Source organism: Lepidothrix coronata, unplaced genomic scaffold, assembly GCF_001604755.1.
Source record: "Lepidothrix coronata isolate B3197 unplaced genomic scaffold, Lepidothrix_coronata-1.0 Scaffold61, whole genome shotgun sequence".
Taxonomy (NCBI): domain Eukaryota; kingdom Metazoa; phylum Chordata; class Aves; order Passeriformes; family Pipridae; genus Lepidothrix; species Lepidothrix coronata.
The window spans coordinates 1,750,986-1,770,349 of NW_016690241.1; the positions used below are offsets into that span (position 1 = coordinate 1,750,986).

Consider the following 19,364-nt stretch of genomic DNA (forward strand, 5'->3'; position numbering starts at 1 on the left):
ATGTGATTTGTTTTCTTTCAGTTTGACTTTTTAAAGTGCCATTCTGAGACACTCACAGCATAAATATTTAATATTGTATGAAAGTACAATTCCACTGAGTGTTTAAATCCTTTAGTAGATCGTAAGAGTTGGTTTATCTCATAAAAGAGGAACAATTAATATTAGGATGATTTTCTTCACTTCTGTCTTTACATAATAATATTCACATATTGTTCTTTCATATTCTATGGCCTTACTGATTAACTCTTCTATTTTTTTTCTTGGAATTTATGTTAAGACATAAGTCTGAGATGCTCAGTGTAGTGTAATGTAGTACCCTTATTACAGTTTCTTGTTGTGTGTTATGTTTTTATTTTGTTATAGATGTAATTTCTAGATACTATATCTTTAATGGCAGCTGGGTTTTGCTGGGTTTCACTGGGAAAACATTCTCCAGAGTGACTTAGATAACCAGTATTTTAGGAGGAGGGTAACGTCAGTCAACAAAGCAGGGGATTTATTAAAAAATTATTAAATTTATTCAAAATTATGTAACTAAAGAAAAGATAGCAATTTCTCCTGCTGTAAAACAGTTTTGAGATATATTATCCTGTATTCACTTTGTCTATGTAAAAACATTGCTCCATTAAAAATTTCTGACTTTTGTGTATGTGGAATAGTATCCACCTTTTTAGCACAAGAAGCTTTTACGGAATTATGGGATAAGTTAACGGAATAAGACTTCCAGGGTCTATACATATCCTTTTCTTATGTAGTTATAAGTTAATCAGGATGAGTGTAACAGTGAAGAATAATGTGTTACCTGTGAACTTTATTTAGTATCACTTATTATGAGCAAATCTGAAGGTGAAATACTGGTTGCGACAGTAATAAGATTTGCTTAATAATAAGATCTCAGTAAGACTGAATTAATTTGAGGTATTGAGAGTAACTGTGTATGTTCAGTAGGCTGGGAGGTGGAATGAGTGTTCTTTATACTGCTTTTAAGTGTTTCTCACACAAATACTATTGATTTGTAAAACACAGATTAGTTTGTCTAATGCTTCCAGGACTTTTGTTGCCAAGTTAAGTCTGATGTGTGTTTTTCTCCTCTGTAAGAGATGTGTTATTTCAGAATTTTGAAAGCTATAAGCCTGATGTGCAAGAGCTGATATGTGTAGCTGATCATCTGGGTTCAATGATGCAGTATGAGACACCAGGATTTCTTCCAAATAAAAGAATACATAGAGGTATACTGAAAATTCTCTGTAAATTTGAGTGGGGAAAAAAAATCAATGTGGTAATAATTGAATGCTATACCTTTTGCTATCTGCAAATTAGTTTTATGCTCTGTTTAAAAAGTTTAAAATTAAAATAGTCATTATGTCAGCAGTTTCTTGACCTAGCTGAGGACTGGAAGTCATGATCTTCCAGAGTTTATTGATGTTGTCAATTCTTTTCCCGTAAATACATTGCTTTTCTTCTTCAGTTTTCCTATCTGTACAAAAATGAGTGGCTCTAATTGGTTTTCTGTTTCTCTTGTTGATCCCTCCCTTCTCTTCCCTCACCTCAGCAATGGGATTGGCCACTCTAGAAGTAATGCAAGCTGTGCAGCGGACTTGGGCAAACTCAAAAGTTCGGATGAATGGGAAAACCAGACTGATGCAGTGGAGAGATATGTTTGATATTGCTGTAAAGTGGCGAAGGTAATGGTGAAAGAGCCTTATACTGTTGTAATAATGATGCATGCTCCAGCTAACCAAAGGGCTAAAGTCATGGAGGAGAAAATGAACACTTGCTACCATTCTGTAACTAGAAGATGTTCTGGTAGAAGACAAGGATGGTTTAGGTACAAGGAGCGCGCTTCTGAAAATACTCCATTTTTCTATAAAGGAGGGAAAGAGTTGGGAACAGCTTTTGCCGGTTGAAGCAAAGCTGTGAAAGACAGGATCCATTGCAGTTAAGGCAAACAAAAACTAAGAATTTCAAACTCCGGTAACGTAAAATGTTTGAATTGTATGGTTTTCATAAGAAAAAACCTGTGTTTCAATAAAACGTTCTTTTTTGTGATCTGTGAATTCTACTTTTTGCCTGAAATTGTTCTGTCTGTGAAGAAAGCTTTATTAAAAGTACTACATGGAGTGAAATACGTGCCAGTGTTAATGTTCTTTGTCTTTGTAGGATAGCTGACCCTGACCAGCCTGTGCTTTGGTTGGACCAAATGCCTGCCCGAAGCCTTAGCAGAGGTTTCAATAATCACATTAACTTAATCAGGTATGAGAGTTTTACCAAACAGCATTCCCACACTCACTAAAGGATTGTACCAAAACTTACCATCTGTTCATGAAAGAGCATCTTACAGTATTGAATTTATATATGCTTATTGTTTTACTTTTATATTTATTTTATGTTTTCCAATGAAACATTTGGGGGTTGTGCACCTCAAATTTTCCCTTGGGATATTTCCTCTTTTTCCTGGATTTCACTTGTACAACTGAGTTATAGCAAGATCTAACAAGGATCCAGAATACACATATTTTTATGTGCTGTTTTTAATTCCCAAATTACTTTAAATGTAAAAATTTGATTAGGTTCGTCATAGCTGTAATTTTTTCAAATGCTGCTTCTCAAAAGCAGTGGCATTGGTATTGAAACAATGCTGTTCATTAGCTTTAATACCAACTTAGAGTGGAGAGGAAAAACGTAGTTCTCTTAGTTGTTTTCAGAGCAGGTCAAAGTAAAGCAAAAATGACAAAATCAGTAAACATTGAAAGGTAACAGTTGCACTTTCAAATAAAGGAAAAGTTTAAAAGATTCAACCACTGTTGTACGTTCCATCTTCTCCCATGCTGCAAGACATGTAGTCATGACAAAGAGACTCGATGTGGCAGCATCACTGTCAATCACAGGAGCAGAGTGTGTTTGTGTAAGTAAATATGTAGCCAGGTTTCATCTTATTCCACCCCCTCATGGGAAATACTTTGATCTGTCATTCTCCTTTTATCTCTTTCTTCTCTGAGAAGCTTTATTGAAAAAGGAGGGTAAGGGAAACAAAGCCTTCTCAAGAATTATTTCAGGCAGAGAAAAACAGTGATATTCTAATGTTCACATGCAGATGCAAATGAGAATTTTTCCTTGCTCTTCCTTCCACTCTGTGAAATGGACCCTAGCAGCTTCTGGTTTACTTCATAGAGTGGTTAATGTAGCATTAAACTCCAGTGCAGATCAGTAGTTGCCTTGCAGGATGTGCTGCTTCTTGAACAGTCTTATGCTAAGACTTCTCTCTTCCTTCAAGCCAAGTGTGACGTTTGGGCTTCAACCCACGTTCATCTTTGCTGTTGCTGCGTTTCTCTCTTCTCACACATACGATGCAGCAGAAACCACAACCATCTGTACTTTGAGACAGGGATCCATTCTATAGCTCATCTCTTTCTTCCTGGTTTTATTTTTAAATGAGGGAGTAAAAGCTTAATTTCTAGGTGATCTGTGCTGGCAGAAAGGCATTCATGTAACAACATTTAATTAACATCCTGAACATAACGTTGAACATTTAATCTGGGGAAATTTGTCCTTGTACAAGATCTCTGTGTCAGGAACTCTGTTTTGCAGTGGCCAAACACTTTACTTGTTTTCATTTCGTCAGAGAATAGTAGCAAAACTCATGATGTACTGTTCCAGCTGTTTTGATAATTTTATAGAAATCTAAAATAAACTTCATGATCATTCAGAATTGTAGGCCCACAGTGAATCTAATTCTAACCTTTTGGTTTTGGCTCAGCCTTGGATTTTGGGGATCTCATCAGCATTTTGGTTGTGCTTTTTTAATAGCTAGGTAGTGGTTCTCTGAAAATTATTGACTTGGCACCTTTTTGGAAGAAACAATAGATTTGAAGCAGCGTAATTACTGCTGCCTTAGGAGTTGATCATACTTTAGTACTGTATAGTGATTGCATTCTTTTCGATTCTGGAAACCCGTGCTTGTTTGATTATTCTCCATCCCAGGCAATAGCTGCTTTCCTTGGTCAGTTTTCTGTTGTGATTTGTTTCTTTTGGATTCCATCTCGATGATTTCAAGATGATGTGAGAGTTAAAAGAAATGAATATATTATGTGGTAATGGGGATTTTCTTAAATTTATTATACTTTTGAAGCATGTTCTAGTTCAGTATGATTTCTAAATCACAATCTCATTTTAATGAATTATGCAGATTTGTATAATCTCCTTCTTACATTACTCAGCTTGTAAAATGACTGCTGATTGAAGATACTAATATGCTACAGAGCTAACACCTTTTTGTTGATAATTAAGATAACTTTATGGTCTTTTCCCTATCTTTCAGGAATATATATTTTGCTTTATATTTGGGTTATGATTTGAAAGTTATTCTGACACCTGTATGACTAAGGCTGAGTTCTTTCTGTAGAATGGCTACCCAAAAACCAGGTGTAACAATAGATTTAGGCTGACAAATAGCAGACTTCATAGTTATTTTGTATACAAAGATAAAAGGTGTTCAGTCAAGAAGTGTAACAATATCAGTTGGGTGTTTTTCTAGTACTTGTAACACATCTAGTCACATTGAGCTGAAGTTGTATCTAGGTTTTATTTGGTCTGAATTGTACAGCAGGAATTTCTGTGGACAAAAATATTTGGATTAGATATCTGCTAGCATAACCTTTTTCTTTACTCAGAATTCTTTGCACCAGAAGTCCATTATTGTTCAGTGATTCCTGTCAAGTGAGTCTTGTCATGGTGCACTAGCATTCACTGTCTGCTGAATTAATTTTTTTTTCTTTTCCAGAATGGCAGAATGTTTGGAGTGTGTCAGAAAACAAATACTTTTTTTTTGTTGGTTTTGAGTCAATTTGGGGACCATTTTATAAAGATATTTAAGAAACATCTTACACTTCACGATGTTTCACAGGCTTTCAGATCTTAATGTACTCAAGATACAAATGTATCAGCTGTCACTTCCTTTGTTGACCTATAGGCAAGGGCAACTTTGGCTTATCTCCTTCTGGCTTAAATGATCAAAGCTAGCAAGTTTCATTTAAAGTAGAGAAACATTTTTGAAAGCTTAAGCTGTTTTTATAGGCAAAGCAAGGATTTGGGATCAGCTAAACATTAATGATATACTTAATGTTTTTATAAAAAAAGGACACTCTGGAACACTTCGACTTTTGAAATCTTGGTGGTAGTGTTTAGTAAACAAGGAGAAAGAGTAGAAATAAACACAAATCACTTTTGACTACCCACCAAAAGTCTTTCTTGGTACTACAGCTTCTAGTTGGCCTGATAGAATGATAGGTCTGGTTTGGATGTATTTTCCAAGATGACACTAAAGGAAAATCCAGTTCCTTATACTGACACGCTACTGCCTGTTGTACACTTTTTTTTTTTTAAATACAGATGGAAAATGATGGGACGTACAACAAGGGCAAATTATGTATATAGATTTGTCTTCATCCTTCCACTTTCCCTACCTCCCTTTCCTATTTGCAGATATGTGTATGTGTTCTAGTTCTGTTCAATTTTTAAAGACTGATTCCGCTGATTTTCTGAGACTAGGCCTACTAAGGTGTGAGACTGTTGAGTGAGACATTAGATAGGGACTTAAGCTGCCAAAAATCGCTTAGAGTGGAAAAAAAAGGCTAGATGTACACACCTTCCTGTGATTGACAGTGGTTTTGCTTCCTCAGAGAGCGATAACGTTTGCTTTATAAAATCTTGTTTTGTAGACTGGGAGAAGAGGAAGGACTCCTACAAATGCAATAAGGGTATGTAATTTTTCCTCTCAGAGTGGTTATAATCCTAACAGGTTTCTACCACACTTTAATATAAATTTCTTTTCCTTAGTAGTCCAAGGGAGAAAGCAACACCTTTTTAATGCTTTTGTTTTACAGTTACTACTTGTCGCTGTTAAGAGTCAAAGCAAAATTACTTCAATAAAGAGGGACATAGGTGAATAAGGAAAAATGTATGTTGACTGTCGGAGCAGATCAACATATCTGTTGCTAAATATGTAAACTGGAGAGTGTTGGTTCTCTAAATAAATGCACAGATTGGGAATTCTTTTCTAATTCTGCAATCTACGAGTCTAGGGAAGATTATATTGTTGTGCAAATTGATATTTATCATATAAATAAGATGTACTGGAATTGGGTACATTGAAAACAGGGAGATATGTATTGAAATGTAGTTTATCAGAGAACAACAATAGTAATGATACATGAGATTTTCTAAGTTCACTATGTAATCTATATTTAAAATGGGGGATTGACAAATGACCACATAGATAAAACTCTAGTTCATTCCTTTTATTAACAGAGCATCTATGCATAAAATTCTGTCAAGTATTAATGAATAATATTTGTGTTTTAGCCCCGGAATGTTGAGTTGAAAAACAAGTCTTCAAAAAAAGCTTTTCTCTTCTTTGTAGGGGGCAGGTCATTAACATGCGGTACCTGGAATACTTTGAGAAAATTCTTCATTTTATCAAAGACCGGATCCTTGTTTATCACGGGTAAATTACTGATTTTTTTTTTTTTCCCAGCTTCACTCCCCTGGTAATACTGATCTGAAATTTATATCATAGTCATTTGAGAAAGTCTGAGAGATTTTTTTTTCCTTAATTTTAGGAAGTTCTAATTTTCTTAGTTATCTATAGAGATAATTATTTCCTATTAAAGGTGCAAAATGCTATTTTTTGCTACCTTAAGAAACTTAAACTAATAGGAAAAAAACCATTGTGCATTACAGTGTACTTAGAAACTAACGACTGTTTTGAATTTGTAGCCACAGTTTTGTCACGATCTATTTTCTCAGTTCTTTCTAAGTATATGATTTATTAAAGATGTTTGGTTTCCTTCTAGTAGTTTTAAATGAGCAGAGAATCTTTACTATGTGTTACGTAGATGGGTTGGTAGATGTTGTCCTGGAACTGAAGGCAGTTACAGAATTTTGAATAAAAGAATGTGACAAAAAGTAATGTGAAAATTGATATTGGCATCTATTTCAAACTTCTTTAAGTTTTTTATGAGCAAAAATGACTGTCCCATCTCTTGGCTTAGTATTCTGATAACATTAAAAACTAAGAAACCCTTTTAGCTTTAAACCCTCTATTTCTTCTTTGGCCTTGTAACCCATATTAAATATGGAGCTCTATTTTTCAATCTCATTATTCTACTTAAATATAAAAAAATTAAAGTGCATAAAATCTTTATAACTATTGAAAACATCTAAGTTTTAGAAAATCTATGATAGTTGCTGAAAGTACATAAGTTCTGTAGTTCCTGGGAAGTCTATCCTCTATTGGGAGTAAGTTTGTTAAGTTTGTTCAGAGTAAGCCAGCAGCCTTTGACCTTAAACCAGAGAAATTTGTGCTGTGATTTTTAAAATAATTCTGTTCTTAAAATCTGAGTGTACACTAATTAGTAAATATTAAAACAGTAATTCAACAGGTTTCTTCATGGTCCAGCTGTGTGTGCATCTGGACTATTTACTTGCCTTTGAGGCTACAGAGATGCACATAGTTTGTGAAGAATATTTTTAACATTAACTCTATTCTTTTCCATCTTCCCTTATCTAGAAGCCCCTGTCTACACACACTCATGCAAACATTCTTTAATGCTTTAGAGTAAGATAGAGTAGTAAATTAGAGTAAGATAAACCTGAAGACTGAAGTTGAGGTTTGAAGCTGAAAAAAATTAATTGAGCTGATATAGGAGATTACTTTTTGAAAAATAGGAGACTATGTGGCCAAGTATAAAGGAATTAATCTTCAGAAAAGAAATAATTAACTTTCAATAACTTACTTCACTATGGCTAATTAAGTTAAAAATAGGTGAATTTCCAGAAGTGCTATGTGTTCAACTGTTGTATTCCATATTTAATTTTTTTCCAGTGCTAATAATCCAAAAGGACTGTTAGAGGTGCGAGAAGCTTTGGAAAAGGTACATAAAGTAGAAGATCTTCTTCCTATAATGAAGGTAAATTAAAGAAAAAATTGAAAATATGATAAAAATAATAAAATGTGTTCTGGGAGATATGCAGTTCCTCAGAATAAAACCACTGTGTGTAAACTTAAAATGAGTAAGTGGAAACACTAGCTCAGCTTATTCCAAATCTGCAGTATGAAGGGTTGGACCTTCCCTTTGATATATGCAGGTGGGTGATGTGTATTTGAAATCCTTGGCCTAACTGCGAACTGGTAACAAAATTATGGGGAAACAAATTGTTGAATGTAATTCTTTGAAGTCAACCTTCTCAACCAAGAGGGTTTGTGAACAGATTCACCACAATGGACTCACTGTATGCCTGTGCAGTAGGAAGGAAAAAAATTGAACTAAGTATCTGAAAGATTAAAAACATGGAAGCTCTTTTTTCTTTAGGTTCATTGGTGCAGGTTGGTATGTGATGGGACTGGCAGGGGGAAATGGGGGAACAGTTGCCCGTAGCGACTGGTAGCTGAAATGAAATACTGGAATAATGTTCTTGAGCTTTGGAAGACTTGTCTGAAAAGGATTGGAGAAACTTGCAGGTTTTCTTGATGGTGGTATTTGTAGAAAGGTCTTGGATATATGACCTGCAAAATTATTTATACTCTTATCTCAAATTCAGTTTTATTACCCTTGAGCTGGGTTTAACTAAAAAGTTTTCTCACTCTCCCCCTCTCCTCCAAATTAATCTAGGATGAGCAGCATGTAAATATTTGGGTTTGGGGAATGTTAGAAAATATGTCTTTTTAATGGATTGGACAGGATTTTAGAGCAGAATAAAATTTGGGAAGAAATAAGTCATTCTAAATAGAGACAAACTCATTGCTTTCTTATCATGTGTGTCCACATTGCAGGTTTGTATCTAAGCAGAGTTGGCGGGTTGCCATAAAACAGGGCTCTCTGAAGCTACATTGCAGCTACTGCTGAAAGACTGTCTGGGTTTGGATTTGTTCACGGGAATAGTGCTCGGTCACTTGTGCACTACAGATATCTTTGCAGGAGCTGCATGGCTAAAGCACTAAATTTTTCTATGGGTTTTTGTAGTATGTACTGTGAATATAAGTGACTTCACAGAACATACCATAATTTTGGAGGTCCTTTTTATATTACTGTCTTGTTCTTGCCCTTGAAAGTTGAAGCCAAGTGGATACTAGCTGAACTTAAACAAAAACTTGTGCTGAAGAGGTAGTAGATGTTGGGGTGGATGGACAACTGATTGTTCCGTACTGCCACACAAATGTGCAAGTAGGGCCCTGTAGAGCACCTGATATGGCCACTGTTGAATTGTAGGCCAGAAAAAATGCTATTAATGGAGTTAAAAGTATAGGTTACTCCAAAAGAATGATGAAAATATATAAACATAGTGGACTGTACATTACTTATTTCAAAGTAAATGCCTCAACTGGCAGCAGAAGTTCTTCTGGTTTCCATAACCTGTGCATTTTGATCTGGTTTGAGTCTCCTGTATCCCATTCCAAACTGTATCAAAGTGGAATGCTGTCTCATTAGAGGCTTTTTGTTCCTTTGAAATAAATCCAGGTTCTCTTCAAACAACACATCTGGATCACAAGTTCTGTTAAAATAAATAATTGCCTGAGTAATTCATTCAACACTAGTGCATAATAGTCATTAGCAGTGCCTGTATAAAATGAATGTCTGCTAATAGCGATGTAGTTTGGTTATGTGGATAGCTGGGGAATGCTGTATGTCAAAAGCAGGGCTTCTGGCTTTACTTAAATGCAGTTTTGCCTGGTTTATAGTGCTCTCTGGCTACAGTGTTACTCTTAGACAATGTAGCTTTGTAAAATTCTTAAACCTAGTGATATCTTCCTTCTGATGAGGATAAATATTAATTGAAACTGAATCACAGTTAAGAAACTGTTCCTTTGATTTGTATTCTGGAATCCACACTTAGACTAATGCAGCCACTTCTTACTGTAAACATAAAGTGGGGTCTCAAATTCCTACTTTTGTATTTACATTGTTGCACCAAAAGGTTACTGTCAGCGTGCAACTTGGGGAAAAATCTACACAAGTGGAACTGCTGTGTACGGTTGCTTTTCATAAACAGTGCTGCTTTCTATTCACTATATAGTTATATAGTTGAATGCCAATATGCTTCATTCAGTATTTATGATTTCCATTCAGTAGGAAATAAAGGATAAATGAAATATTGTAGTCAACAGTAACTTTGTCCTGCTCCCTCAGTTTGTTCATTTTCACTTCTGCTCCTTGTATTTTAAGTGTTTGAAAACAATAGCTAGGCAGTCTGCCTCTGTTACCTCTAATATTACACTTTTTCCTTCTGAAAGCAGTTTAACAGTAAAACCAGAGATGGGTTTACCGTGAACACAAAAGTCCCCAGCCTCAAGGATCAAGGGAAAGAATATGATGGATTCACAATTACAATAACAGGAGATAAGTATGTTTGCTATTTTCAGGGGTTTGGGTACACTAAGTAATGATGAGGTATTAACAGTTAATTGTCTGAAATGCCATTTCTGCTTGCATAAAGTGGGCTTTGTTTGTCACTAGTGACATTTTTGTAAATAAATGAAGTGTATTTGTTTGAGAACTTGATTCCTGTTGTGTTCCCTGACAAAAAGGGGATAGGGATAACATTAATGGAGTAGGCCTGTTTGCTTTGATTCTCTAATATATAGCACAAATGCGAAGAAAGACCTTGTTTTTCATCTTAGGCTATAAAATGCCTGAAGGGGAAAAATCTCAAAAATCTCAGTCTTTATCAATATCAAAATACATTTATTCTTGTGAGACCTTGTCTCTTGTGTTGACTGAGAAGTCCTGAATGGAAATTTCTGTGGTCTAAGAATGGAAGAGACTCTTCTATTTGAATTTTTGACCTTTTTTATGTTTATTTTTGAAATGTTTGCAGACCTTCTATCTGCAAATGAAAATTTAAATAGTAACTGAATGTATGAGAATACAGTCAGGGGTCTTTGGGTCACTCTCTGGGTGAGTTAGTAAATTTCTCACTTTATGGATTCTGACTCCTTGTCTTCCTGAAATATGAGCATTACTCTGAAGCTCAGAAGATCTGTCCTACTATTAAATAAAAACTTCATTTTAATTTTAAAAATTTAAAATTCTCTGCATTGGAATTTTTCCCAGAATTTGTGTGCTTTCAATGAGTGGCATGGAAGTCAAACTTCTCTGCTAAGATGTTAATGTATCTCATGGTTTTTCATTTCGCATTGTAAATCATAGGCATATATACAGTGAAATGGCATTAAATGTAAGACCTCACTGTTTTGAGGAAAATATTTTGATGTCAGTAAAATGGTCTTTGTTCTGCACAAACTTTGTTCAGTATCAGTCAGACTGTTTTGATCCACAGTTTGCAACCATGCTTTATAGCAAAACAATTTCATTTTGGTGGTTTAGAAGTTAATGAAACTACACTTTACATACATTCTATACAAAAGTCTTAAGCCCATGAAAATATTTTAAAAATTCATATTTCTTATTTTTTACTCACACTTTAAGTGAAATGCTAATGCTTGTCAAGTATTGTTCAATGGAAATAAAATACTTCATCTGTGATTAGACAGCAATCTTTATGTATCTTCAGACTTACAACACGATGTAACATTTTTAATTCAGTGATTTTTGGAGTTCTTTTAATTAAATGGGAAGCAATGCCCATAATCTTTTGCTTAAGGAAAAATGATGGAAAAAAAGTGATGTGATGTGTAACTGTAGTACATATGTAGCTTACCCTGGATATTAGATTGTGCATCAAGTTCTGTTCAAAAAATGTATCTCCTTTTTTTTTCCATCTGCTTGATAGAGTGGGGAACATATTATTTTCAGTAGAAACTCAGACAACAGAAGAGAGAACACAACTGTATCATGCAGAAATAGATGCACTGTATAAGGACCTAACAGCTAAAGGAAAAATTCTGATTCTGTCTGCAGAGCTGGGGGTAAGACTGTTTTAGTGGAATGATTAATTCATTGGTAAAATCCTAGTATGTTTTTATACTCTCTGTCTAACAGTCACTGTTCTAATAATTTTTGACAGAGTTCTTCAGTAATAAAATTGACTGCTTATTTAAACTTAATTATGGACAATATCATGAGAAGTAACCATAATTCTCTGTTACTTAAAAATTTGCTATGCTTTGCCTGCAGTAATAGACCGTGTCCAGACAAGGTCTCGATATTACAGTGTGCTCCTTTTTTTTGGTTCTTTTTTTTCTTTCTTTTTCCCTCGTTACTTTTTTTATTTTTCTCGTGGGTCTGTGTTCAACTTTTTCACCATCCTTGTAAGTACTGTTTAGGATTTGGCTCATGGTGGCTACATGTAAGATAAGTAACATGAATTCAGGAAAAGCACTAGAATTGTATTTATGTTGATTTGATTTGCCGTGAGAATCTGACAACATTTGAGCTTGTGCTTTTCCTTTTTCGTCCCTTAATACAAAGTAGATGAACTATGTTTCACCTACATTTTAAAGATACAACAAAATAGTTTGTTTAAACATCCTTTAATCAGAATTCAGCTTCTCAGCTTGACATTCTTCACATTTTAAATGGTTCTTTTAAAAAAAAGATAGTAGTAGTACTGTAAGACTTTCAATAAGTGTACCTTTAGAAGGTATTACCTGGCTATTAAATTATCTTTAATTCACTTTTCTTTTTTCTTTTCCTTAGGAAGTAGATGCTGTTTGCAACTTGATCCTGTCACTAGTTTATTACTTCTATAATTTAATGCCACTTTCAAGAGGATCTAGGTTAGTGTTTGTATTCGTTGTGTCTGTTACCTTGGATGCATGTAGTAAAATGTCCGTGTGTTGCTGTATCTTAATGTATTTTTTTAAGTATAAAAAAAGCTCTGGGTTGAGCTATATGTCCTGTACAGTCTCTCCTTTTGTCCTGCCATGACAATGGGAAGTGACTTAGGACTGTTTTAAAAGCTAGTTTGTAATTTCTGATGGTAACTATGCATAGCTTCATGTATTTTTAAAATTTTGAGTAGTCTGTATTTTTAGACTTCAACTCACAGATTGAAAAGTGTCATTTTTAAATTGTAATGCTTGGTTTCCTAATCCATATTGTCTTACCCCACTGTATTCTCACTTAGGAGGCTTTTCTGAAACACGTATTTAAGATGAAATATACTTTGAGTTAACTTATTTTAATAAAATACACTAAAATATTATTTTAGTAATTTATTGCAACTGTTAGGGTCACCAGATGAAACTGTAGTATAAAGTTCCATATGTCACAGAACTCTTTAACTGAGATTCTATTTTAATGCAAACCTCATTACATTGAAGACTATTATGAATTTCTGTTCCACTAAGCACTTAAGATCTTTAAGCTTATTACTAAACACAGTTCATTAAAACAAACAAAAAAAAACAACACAAACCTGAGATTTTTGTTTTATAGTCAGATTTTACATTTATCTTACAGAATGAAAGAATTAACAGAAATTCTGTCTGAGACTCATAATTAAAAAAAAATAAATTAAAAAAAAAGTAACTCAGTAGCTTCACAGTGCCTCTAGCTCTATTGCAGTAGAGTTCATAAACTCTTCTGGGCTGCAGCTAAGCTTCTTGGGAACAGGAGCTTCCTTTGTTTTCAGCTCTGTGGAGTCTTAAGAACTCCAAAGTCTGAAATCATGATTATAGCTAATGTAGAAACAGTAGTTACACTCCATAGGTTCATAACTTCATTTTAGTGGTGTTGGAAGGTAACAGTGATTTCACTTTTTAAGTGTTTTGTGTTTGGTTTTGCTTCTAAAATAACTAAAACATTAGTTTTTACTAGCCTTCTATGAAACAGTACTGTATTCTATTTGTTTTGTAGTTTAACATCATGGAAAGACTTCTACTTCATTTGTTGGTTTTATTTTTAATCTTTTAGTGTGATAGCTTACTCAGTGATCATGGGAGCACTAATGGCAAGTGGAAAAGAAGTGTCAGGGAAAATCCCTAAAGGAAAGGCAAGTATCAAAATATCTCAAAATACAAAAATATTGAAATGCACTGATTCAGCCTTGATGGAGCAAGTAATACTTGTAAGTGTGAGGAAGGAGCTGTAAGATTAAACAGGAATTGCATGCTTGTTTGCTGGAGACGGTTTAGCTGCAACTATAATGTCTGGCAGCCTGAGAGAGTGTTGAAAATTTCATTGCTCTTCTGACAGCAGGTGAGATTTGGAGATAGTATATGCAATAATTTGCGTCAGTGAAATGGTAGCAGTTTGGTCCCACAAGCATTGCATATTTGTAACTGAAGCATTTCTGGTGTGCTGAGCTGTTCTTTTCGGCATTCTTTGAGAAGGGTTCTGAGAATACTTGGGCAGAATTAGTGACGCTTCTGGCACACAGCAGAAATTTTCTGTCTCTGTCACTGTGTTCTAGAGCATTTAGGGCTTGGTAAGTAGAAATGTATTTGCGACTTCTCTTGATTTCTCCTTCCCCTTTGTATTCTGCTTAATTTAGTAAGTCCTAGTTTTTAGTGACTACATTTCAATGTTATACCACCTTGCTCAGTAAAGGGTTTTGTTTTCTTCAGCTCTTGGTCTCTTAGCTGTGTTACCTTTTCAGCATGAAAGGAGTGAGAACACCTCTGTCTCTTTAAACTATTGTCTAAAAAATCAGTAAAATTGCAGTGAGAATCCAAGTTGTTGAAGAAAATATCCTGCATGGATAACTGAAGAAAGGGCGACTTTCCGTTGTGATCTAGAAGGCCCTGAAAACAGTGAGATTTGTGCTTTCAGTACAGTGAACTCCAAGTAGCTTTTAAGAGCAAACTGCCAATTGCTTAGTAGCCAGAAAGCTTCCTTTTCAGTATGCCATTAATCTGGTATCTTCCCCATTCTGCGGGCATTCAAGCTAACCTAAAACACTTATGTGGGTTTCTTAAGCATTTACTTAGGACTTGATAGGGTAGTGTATTTTGCTGACTGAGTTCAGGCAGGCAAGCAGAGTTTCAGGATTTCTGACTTACAGGAACATTTGGGACATCTTTACATTTGAGAGTTTTTCCTGAAACAGAGTGGCTGAATTGGAATAAACGCTTTTTTTTGAAAGTTTTCACCACCTGGAGGAAATTCTTTTCCCCTGTTGAATGAGCTTTTTTGCCAGATTCCTTAGAAGGGCTAAGCTGGTCCTTAGCTTATGACAACATGCATTTTCAGACTGTTCTGAAGTCAAAGATGCACAGTAGTCAAGAGTCCTGTTATTGCCTGGTAGGTCAGGTAGTAGCCACAGCCAGTGTAGCTTCCAGTATTGGTTGTGATGGGGTGTGCAAACCCAGAGAGACGTTTAGTGCTCACTTCCAAACTGATGATGAGGGACAAAGTAGGCTGGGCACAGACTGGTTAGTAAGCTTACTCCTGTCTTACCAAGAATATAGGTAGCATGCTCTTAGAGCTCTTCGTGAAGTTAGAGAACTTAAAAATTCTGTAATTTCTTAATATCTTTTTTATTTTATTGCATTTTCAGCTGGTTGATTTTGAAGCAATGACAGCACCAGGGTCTGAAGCTTTTAGCAAAATAGCAAGGAGTTGGATGAACCTAAAAAGGTAAATATTTTTATTCAGATGGGGAATGGATAAATAAACCATGGAAAACTTTAAATATAAAATTTAATATGCACTAAAAATGTTATTTAGAAATTATGAGTTTAGTAAACAATTCAGTGTTTTTTTTAACACTGTTTAGGAATTGATAAGACAAGATTTGTATTTACACACACAGTAGTGTGTTTCTATTCTAGCAGAGTAGTTAGTAGTCTACATATTCACTTATTGTGAGTGTTATCCTCTGAGAAAATTATCTGGATTAATATTGTCTTTCTTTTGTCCAGCGGTTGATTTTGCCTTTTTATTATTATTTTTTATCATTAGTAAATCTGGCAATGAGTCAACAAAGCAGGGGGCAATTTTGATTTTTTTCATTCTTATGAATCTCTTCAAACTAAATATCAGTCATTTACTTATCCTTTAGTGCTGATTTGATTTGGGGAATAAGTGTTTTCAAAGTAGATGAACATTTTGAATATACAGAATTACATTACTTAGTATAGCTGCGTGGCTTTTGTGCAATGCTTAAAAATTTTGATTTGCATATGAATTGATTTTTGAATACTGAATACATTGACAAGGAACTAATACTATGAATCTGCTGCATTTGATTTGTCCCTTAGTGGTTATTCCCGATACAAAATCTAAAAATCAAAGACAACACCAGTTCTGGTATCCTTCAAGTTGGTGTCAAGACACTTACAGGGTTCTGAGAGAATTGGCCGATGTCCTTAACAGGGCCATCTGTAATCTCAGAAAGGTGGTGCACATCAGGGAACATTCTTGCTGATTGCAGGAAAGGAAATCTTGCATTCATCTTCAGGAAGGCCAAAAGGACAGCCTAGCGAAATTGTAGGCTGGTGAGCTTCATTTTGGTCCATGGGAAAGCCATGAAATGCATTTCATATACACTTCAGCGTATATGAAGGAGAAGGTGACAGAAAACAGTCAACATGAGCTTACCAAATGTCGTGTGACTCAATATGATTGTTCTCTGATAGAAACCGACTGGATTTGGGGATGACAAGAGAGCAATCAATGTTGTTTATTTTTACTTCAGCAAGGAGTCCCACAATACTCTCATGTCAAGATCACACATTATGGTCTGGATGAATGGACAGCTAGATGGATTAAAAAGCTGTTTGGATAATCCCATTTAGGGGGTATTCAGCTGGAGTAAAGACTATGATAAACTGGAGCAAATTCAGTAAGATGGCCAGGGGGCTGGAGCACAACCCTTAACAGGAGAGAGTTGGGCTTGTTCAGCCTGGAGAAGAGGAGGCTTTGACCTAACAGCAGCTTTGCAGTACCTCTGAGAAAATGGAGCCAGGCAGTGCTTGGTGAGAGGACAAAAGACAATGTGCTTTAGTTTAGACTGAGCATAATCTTTTCATTCTCAAGGTAGTCAAGCAGTGGAACAGACTGCCCAAAGACGCTGTGCATTCTTCATCCCTGGGGATTTTCAAGATCTGACAGGATAAAGCCCAACACCCTGGTCTGACTACTCAGTTGATATTGTTTTGAGCAGGATGTTAGATCACAGACCTCCTGCAGTCTGGTCCAACCTGAGTTATTCTGAGAGCCTGAGGAACTCTGCAGCTGCTCTTAGTGCCAAATAGTGCATACTGATTAGTGTTGTTTAACTTCATTATCAGGGGTTCTCAGCCTGGTGAGTTTCACTAGAATGTAAAATTCCTTCCTAAATGAAGAAGGCTATTAAGAAGACTCAAGGACATCTTTGTCAAACTCAGGCTAAAAATCTACTTGTAAATGAGTCAAATTCAGTCTTCATTAAGGAGTGACATTTTTAAACTACAGAGTAGCAAGTATTGTTTTTTATTGTAAGTAGCCTGCACAAATATTGTGACATGTTTGTCTTGGAAATATAAAATATTTATGGTTCCCATAATTTTCTACTGTAAATCTCCAAACTTATGTACCCTACTTCTTTATTAATCTTCTGTTCATGTTGGTTTTGGGTTTTGGGTTTGGTTTGGGTTTTTTTTAAGACATTACCAAAGAGAAACTTCTCTCTTGAGAGCAAAGTCAGTTTAAGCCATTTCAGTGCTATCCATGTGTTTCCGACTCCCTCAGTTGTACCATTGAAACTTGTATCAAACCACATCAGGGAACTCATTTGTGTTAAAAATAACTTTGCCAAAATAAAAATTTATTTTTAATCAAGACCATTTCATAGCATGGTACCACCTAAAGTATTGCTGGCTCAAGTGAGAGATGTATAATAGGTGAGGAAATGAGCCAGTGGAGAAAGTGCTAAAGTTGGCTTTGCTTGATGCTGAGAAAAACATTTGAAGAACTACAGCCCAAAGGACTTAGTGTAATAATATGAAGGATTTAGTGTAATAATATGAAGGTAATTTACCTGAGTGGCTAATTTGTGGTAGATGAATTGTAGTGGGTACGGTAAATAAGGCTGGAAGACTTAAAGCAATAATTTGTTTCTTTAAGTTCTGCTACTTTTAAAAGCTCTTCCATATAGTCATTGTTTTCATTCTGTATAGTGACTGAGGAGTTACGAGAAGCAAGAGGTGGTTGTGAACAGCAGAGTCTTAGAATCACAGAATCATTAAGGTTGGAAAAGACCACTGAGATCATTGAGTTCCAACTGCTAACCCAGCACCACTGTGTTCATCGCTAGACCATGTCCTCAGGTGCCACATCCACACACCTTTCGAACACTTACAGGGATGATGATTCCATCACTTCTCTGGGCAGCTTATTTCAGTGTCTGACCACCCTTTTGGTGAAGAAATTTTTCCTAATTTCCAGTCTAAACCTTCCCTGGCACAATTTGAGGCCATTTCCTTTGGTCCTGTCACTTGTTACCTGAGAGAAGAGACCAACCCCCACCTTGCTACAACCTTTCAGGTAGTTAGAACAAGTGATAAGGTCTCCCTTGAGCTTCCTTTTCTCCAGGCTAAACATCTCAACTCCCTCAGCTGGTCCTCATAAGACTTGTGCTCCAGACCTTCACTTGTGCTCCATTCCCTTCTCTAGGCACTCTCCAGCACCTCAACGTCCTTCTTGTAGTGAGGGGCTCAAAACTGGCTACAGTACTCGATGTTCGGCCTCACCAGTGCCCAGGGGGATGATCACTGCCCTTTTCCTGCTGGCCACACTGTTCCTGATACAGGCCAGGATGTCACTGGCCTTCTTGGCCACCTGGGCACACTGCTGGCTCATGTTCAGTGGCTGTTGACCAGCACCCCCTGTTTTTCCACCAGGCAGCTTTCTAGTCACTCTGCCCCAAGCCTGTAGCATTGCTTGGGGCTGATTCTTGACTTCAGGTTCCAAATGTGTTGGAGAAGGGGATGAAGTATAAGCTAATGTCTTAACTTTCAGGTAAATCATAGAACTCATCAAAAGATAAATAATTTTGTTGTTGTTTTTTTATCTCTTTCAGTATTTCACCTTCTTACAAGAGCCTACCATCTGTATCAGAGACTTTTCCAACCCTGAGAACAATGATTGAAGTACTAAATACAGACTCATCTCACTGTCTAAAAAAAACTATAGTTGTTGTATAATTTATACAAATAAAAGGCCAAGAGGTACCGCTTCATAAATTATTTTGAATGGCAAATTTTGGTCAAAAGAGTTTGATTTGTTTTTTTTTTTTAATAGAACAAAATTACTTGACTATTTATCACTAGAGTAAAAGGAATCTTTCTGTGACCAGTAACACTGAAGAGGAAAAAAGAAGTAGAATAACTGATTTTTCATATTAAGACTAACAGAAATACAGTAGTTCAGGGCCAAACTGAAGAGCAGTAGGAAACTGGATCACAGTTATGAACCAAACATACT

At 35.7% G+C, this 19,364-nt stretch overlaps 1 protein-coding gene across 4 annotated transcripts in view; it reads left to right on the top strand.

Moving 5' to 3' along the window:
* TTC13 (tetratricopeptide repeat domain 13) overlaps window positions 1-19,154 on the top strand; it is a 41,249-nt gene extending 22,095 nt beyond the window's left edge. For 3 of the 4 annotated variants that reach the window (XM_017817571.1, XM_017817573.1, XM_017817574.1), the window contains exons 13-23: window positions 1,099-1,229; window positions 1,553-1,685; window positions 2,161-2,253; window positions 6,419-6,502; window positions 7,883-7,967; window positions 10,289-10,398; window positions 11,788-11,923; window positions 12,654-12,733; window positions 13,872-13,950; window positions 15,457-15,536; window positions 18,961-19,154. In XM_017817571.1, coding sequence (XP_017673060.1) covers window positions 1,099-1,229; window positions 1,553-1,685; window positions 2,161-2,253; window positions 6,419-6,502; window positions 7,883-7,967; window positions 10,289-10,398; window positions 11,788-11,923; window positions 12,654-12,733; window positions 13,872-13,950; window positions 15,457-15,536; window positions 18,961-19,084 — 1,135 coding nt within the window. In that variant the 3' untranslated portion in view covers window positions 19,085-19,154. The remainder of the gene's footprint in view (window positions 1-1,098; window positions 1,230-1,552; window positions 1,686-2,160; window positions 2,254-6,418; window positions 6,503-7,882; window positions 7,968-10,288; window positions 10,399-11,787; window positions 11,924-12,653; window positions 12,734-13,871; window positions 13,951-15,456; window positions 15,537-18,960) is intronic. The other variant, XM_017817572.1, reaches the window with a different exon arrangement.
* The last annotated feature ends 210 nt before the right edge of the window (window positions 19,155-19,364 follow it).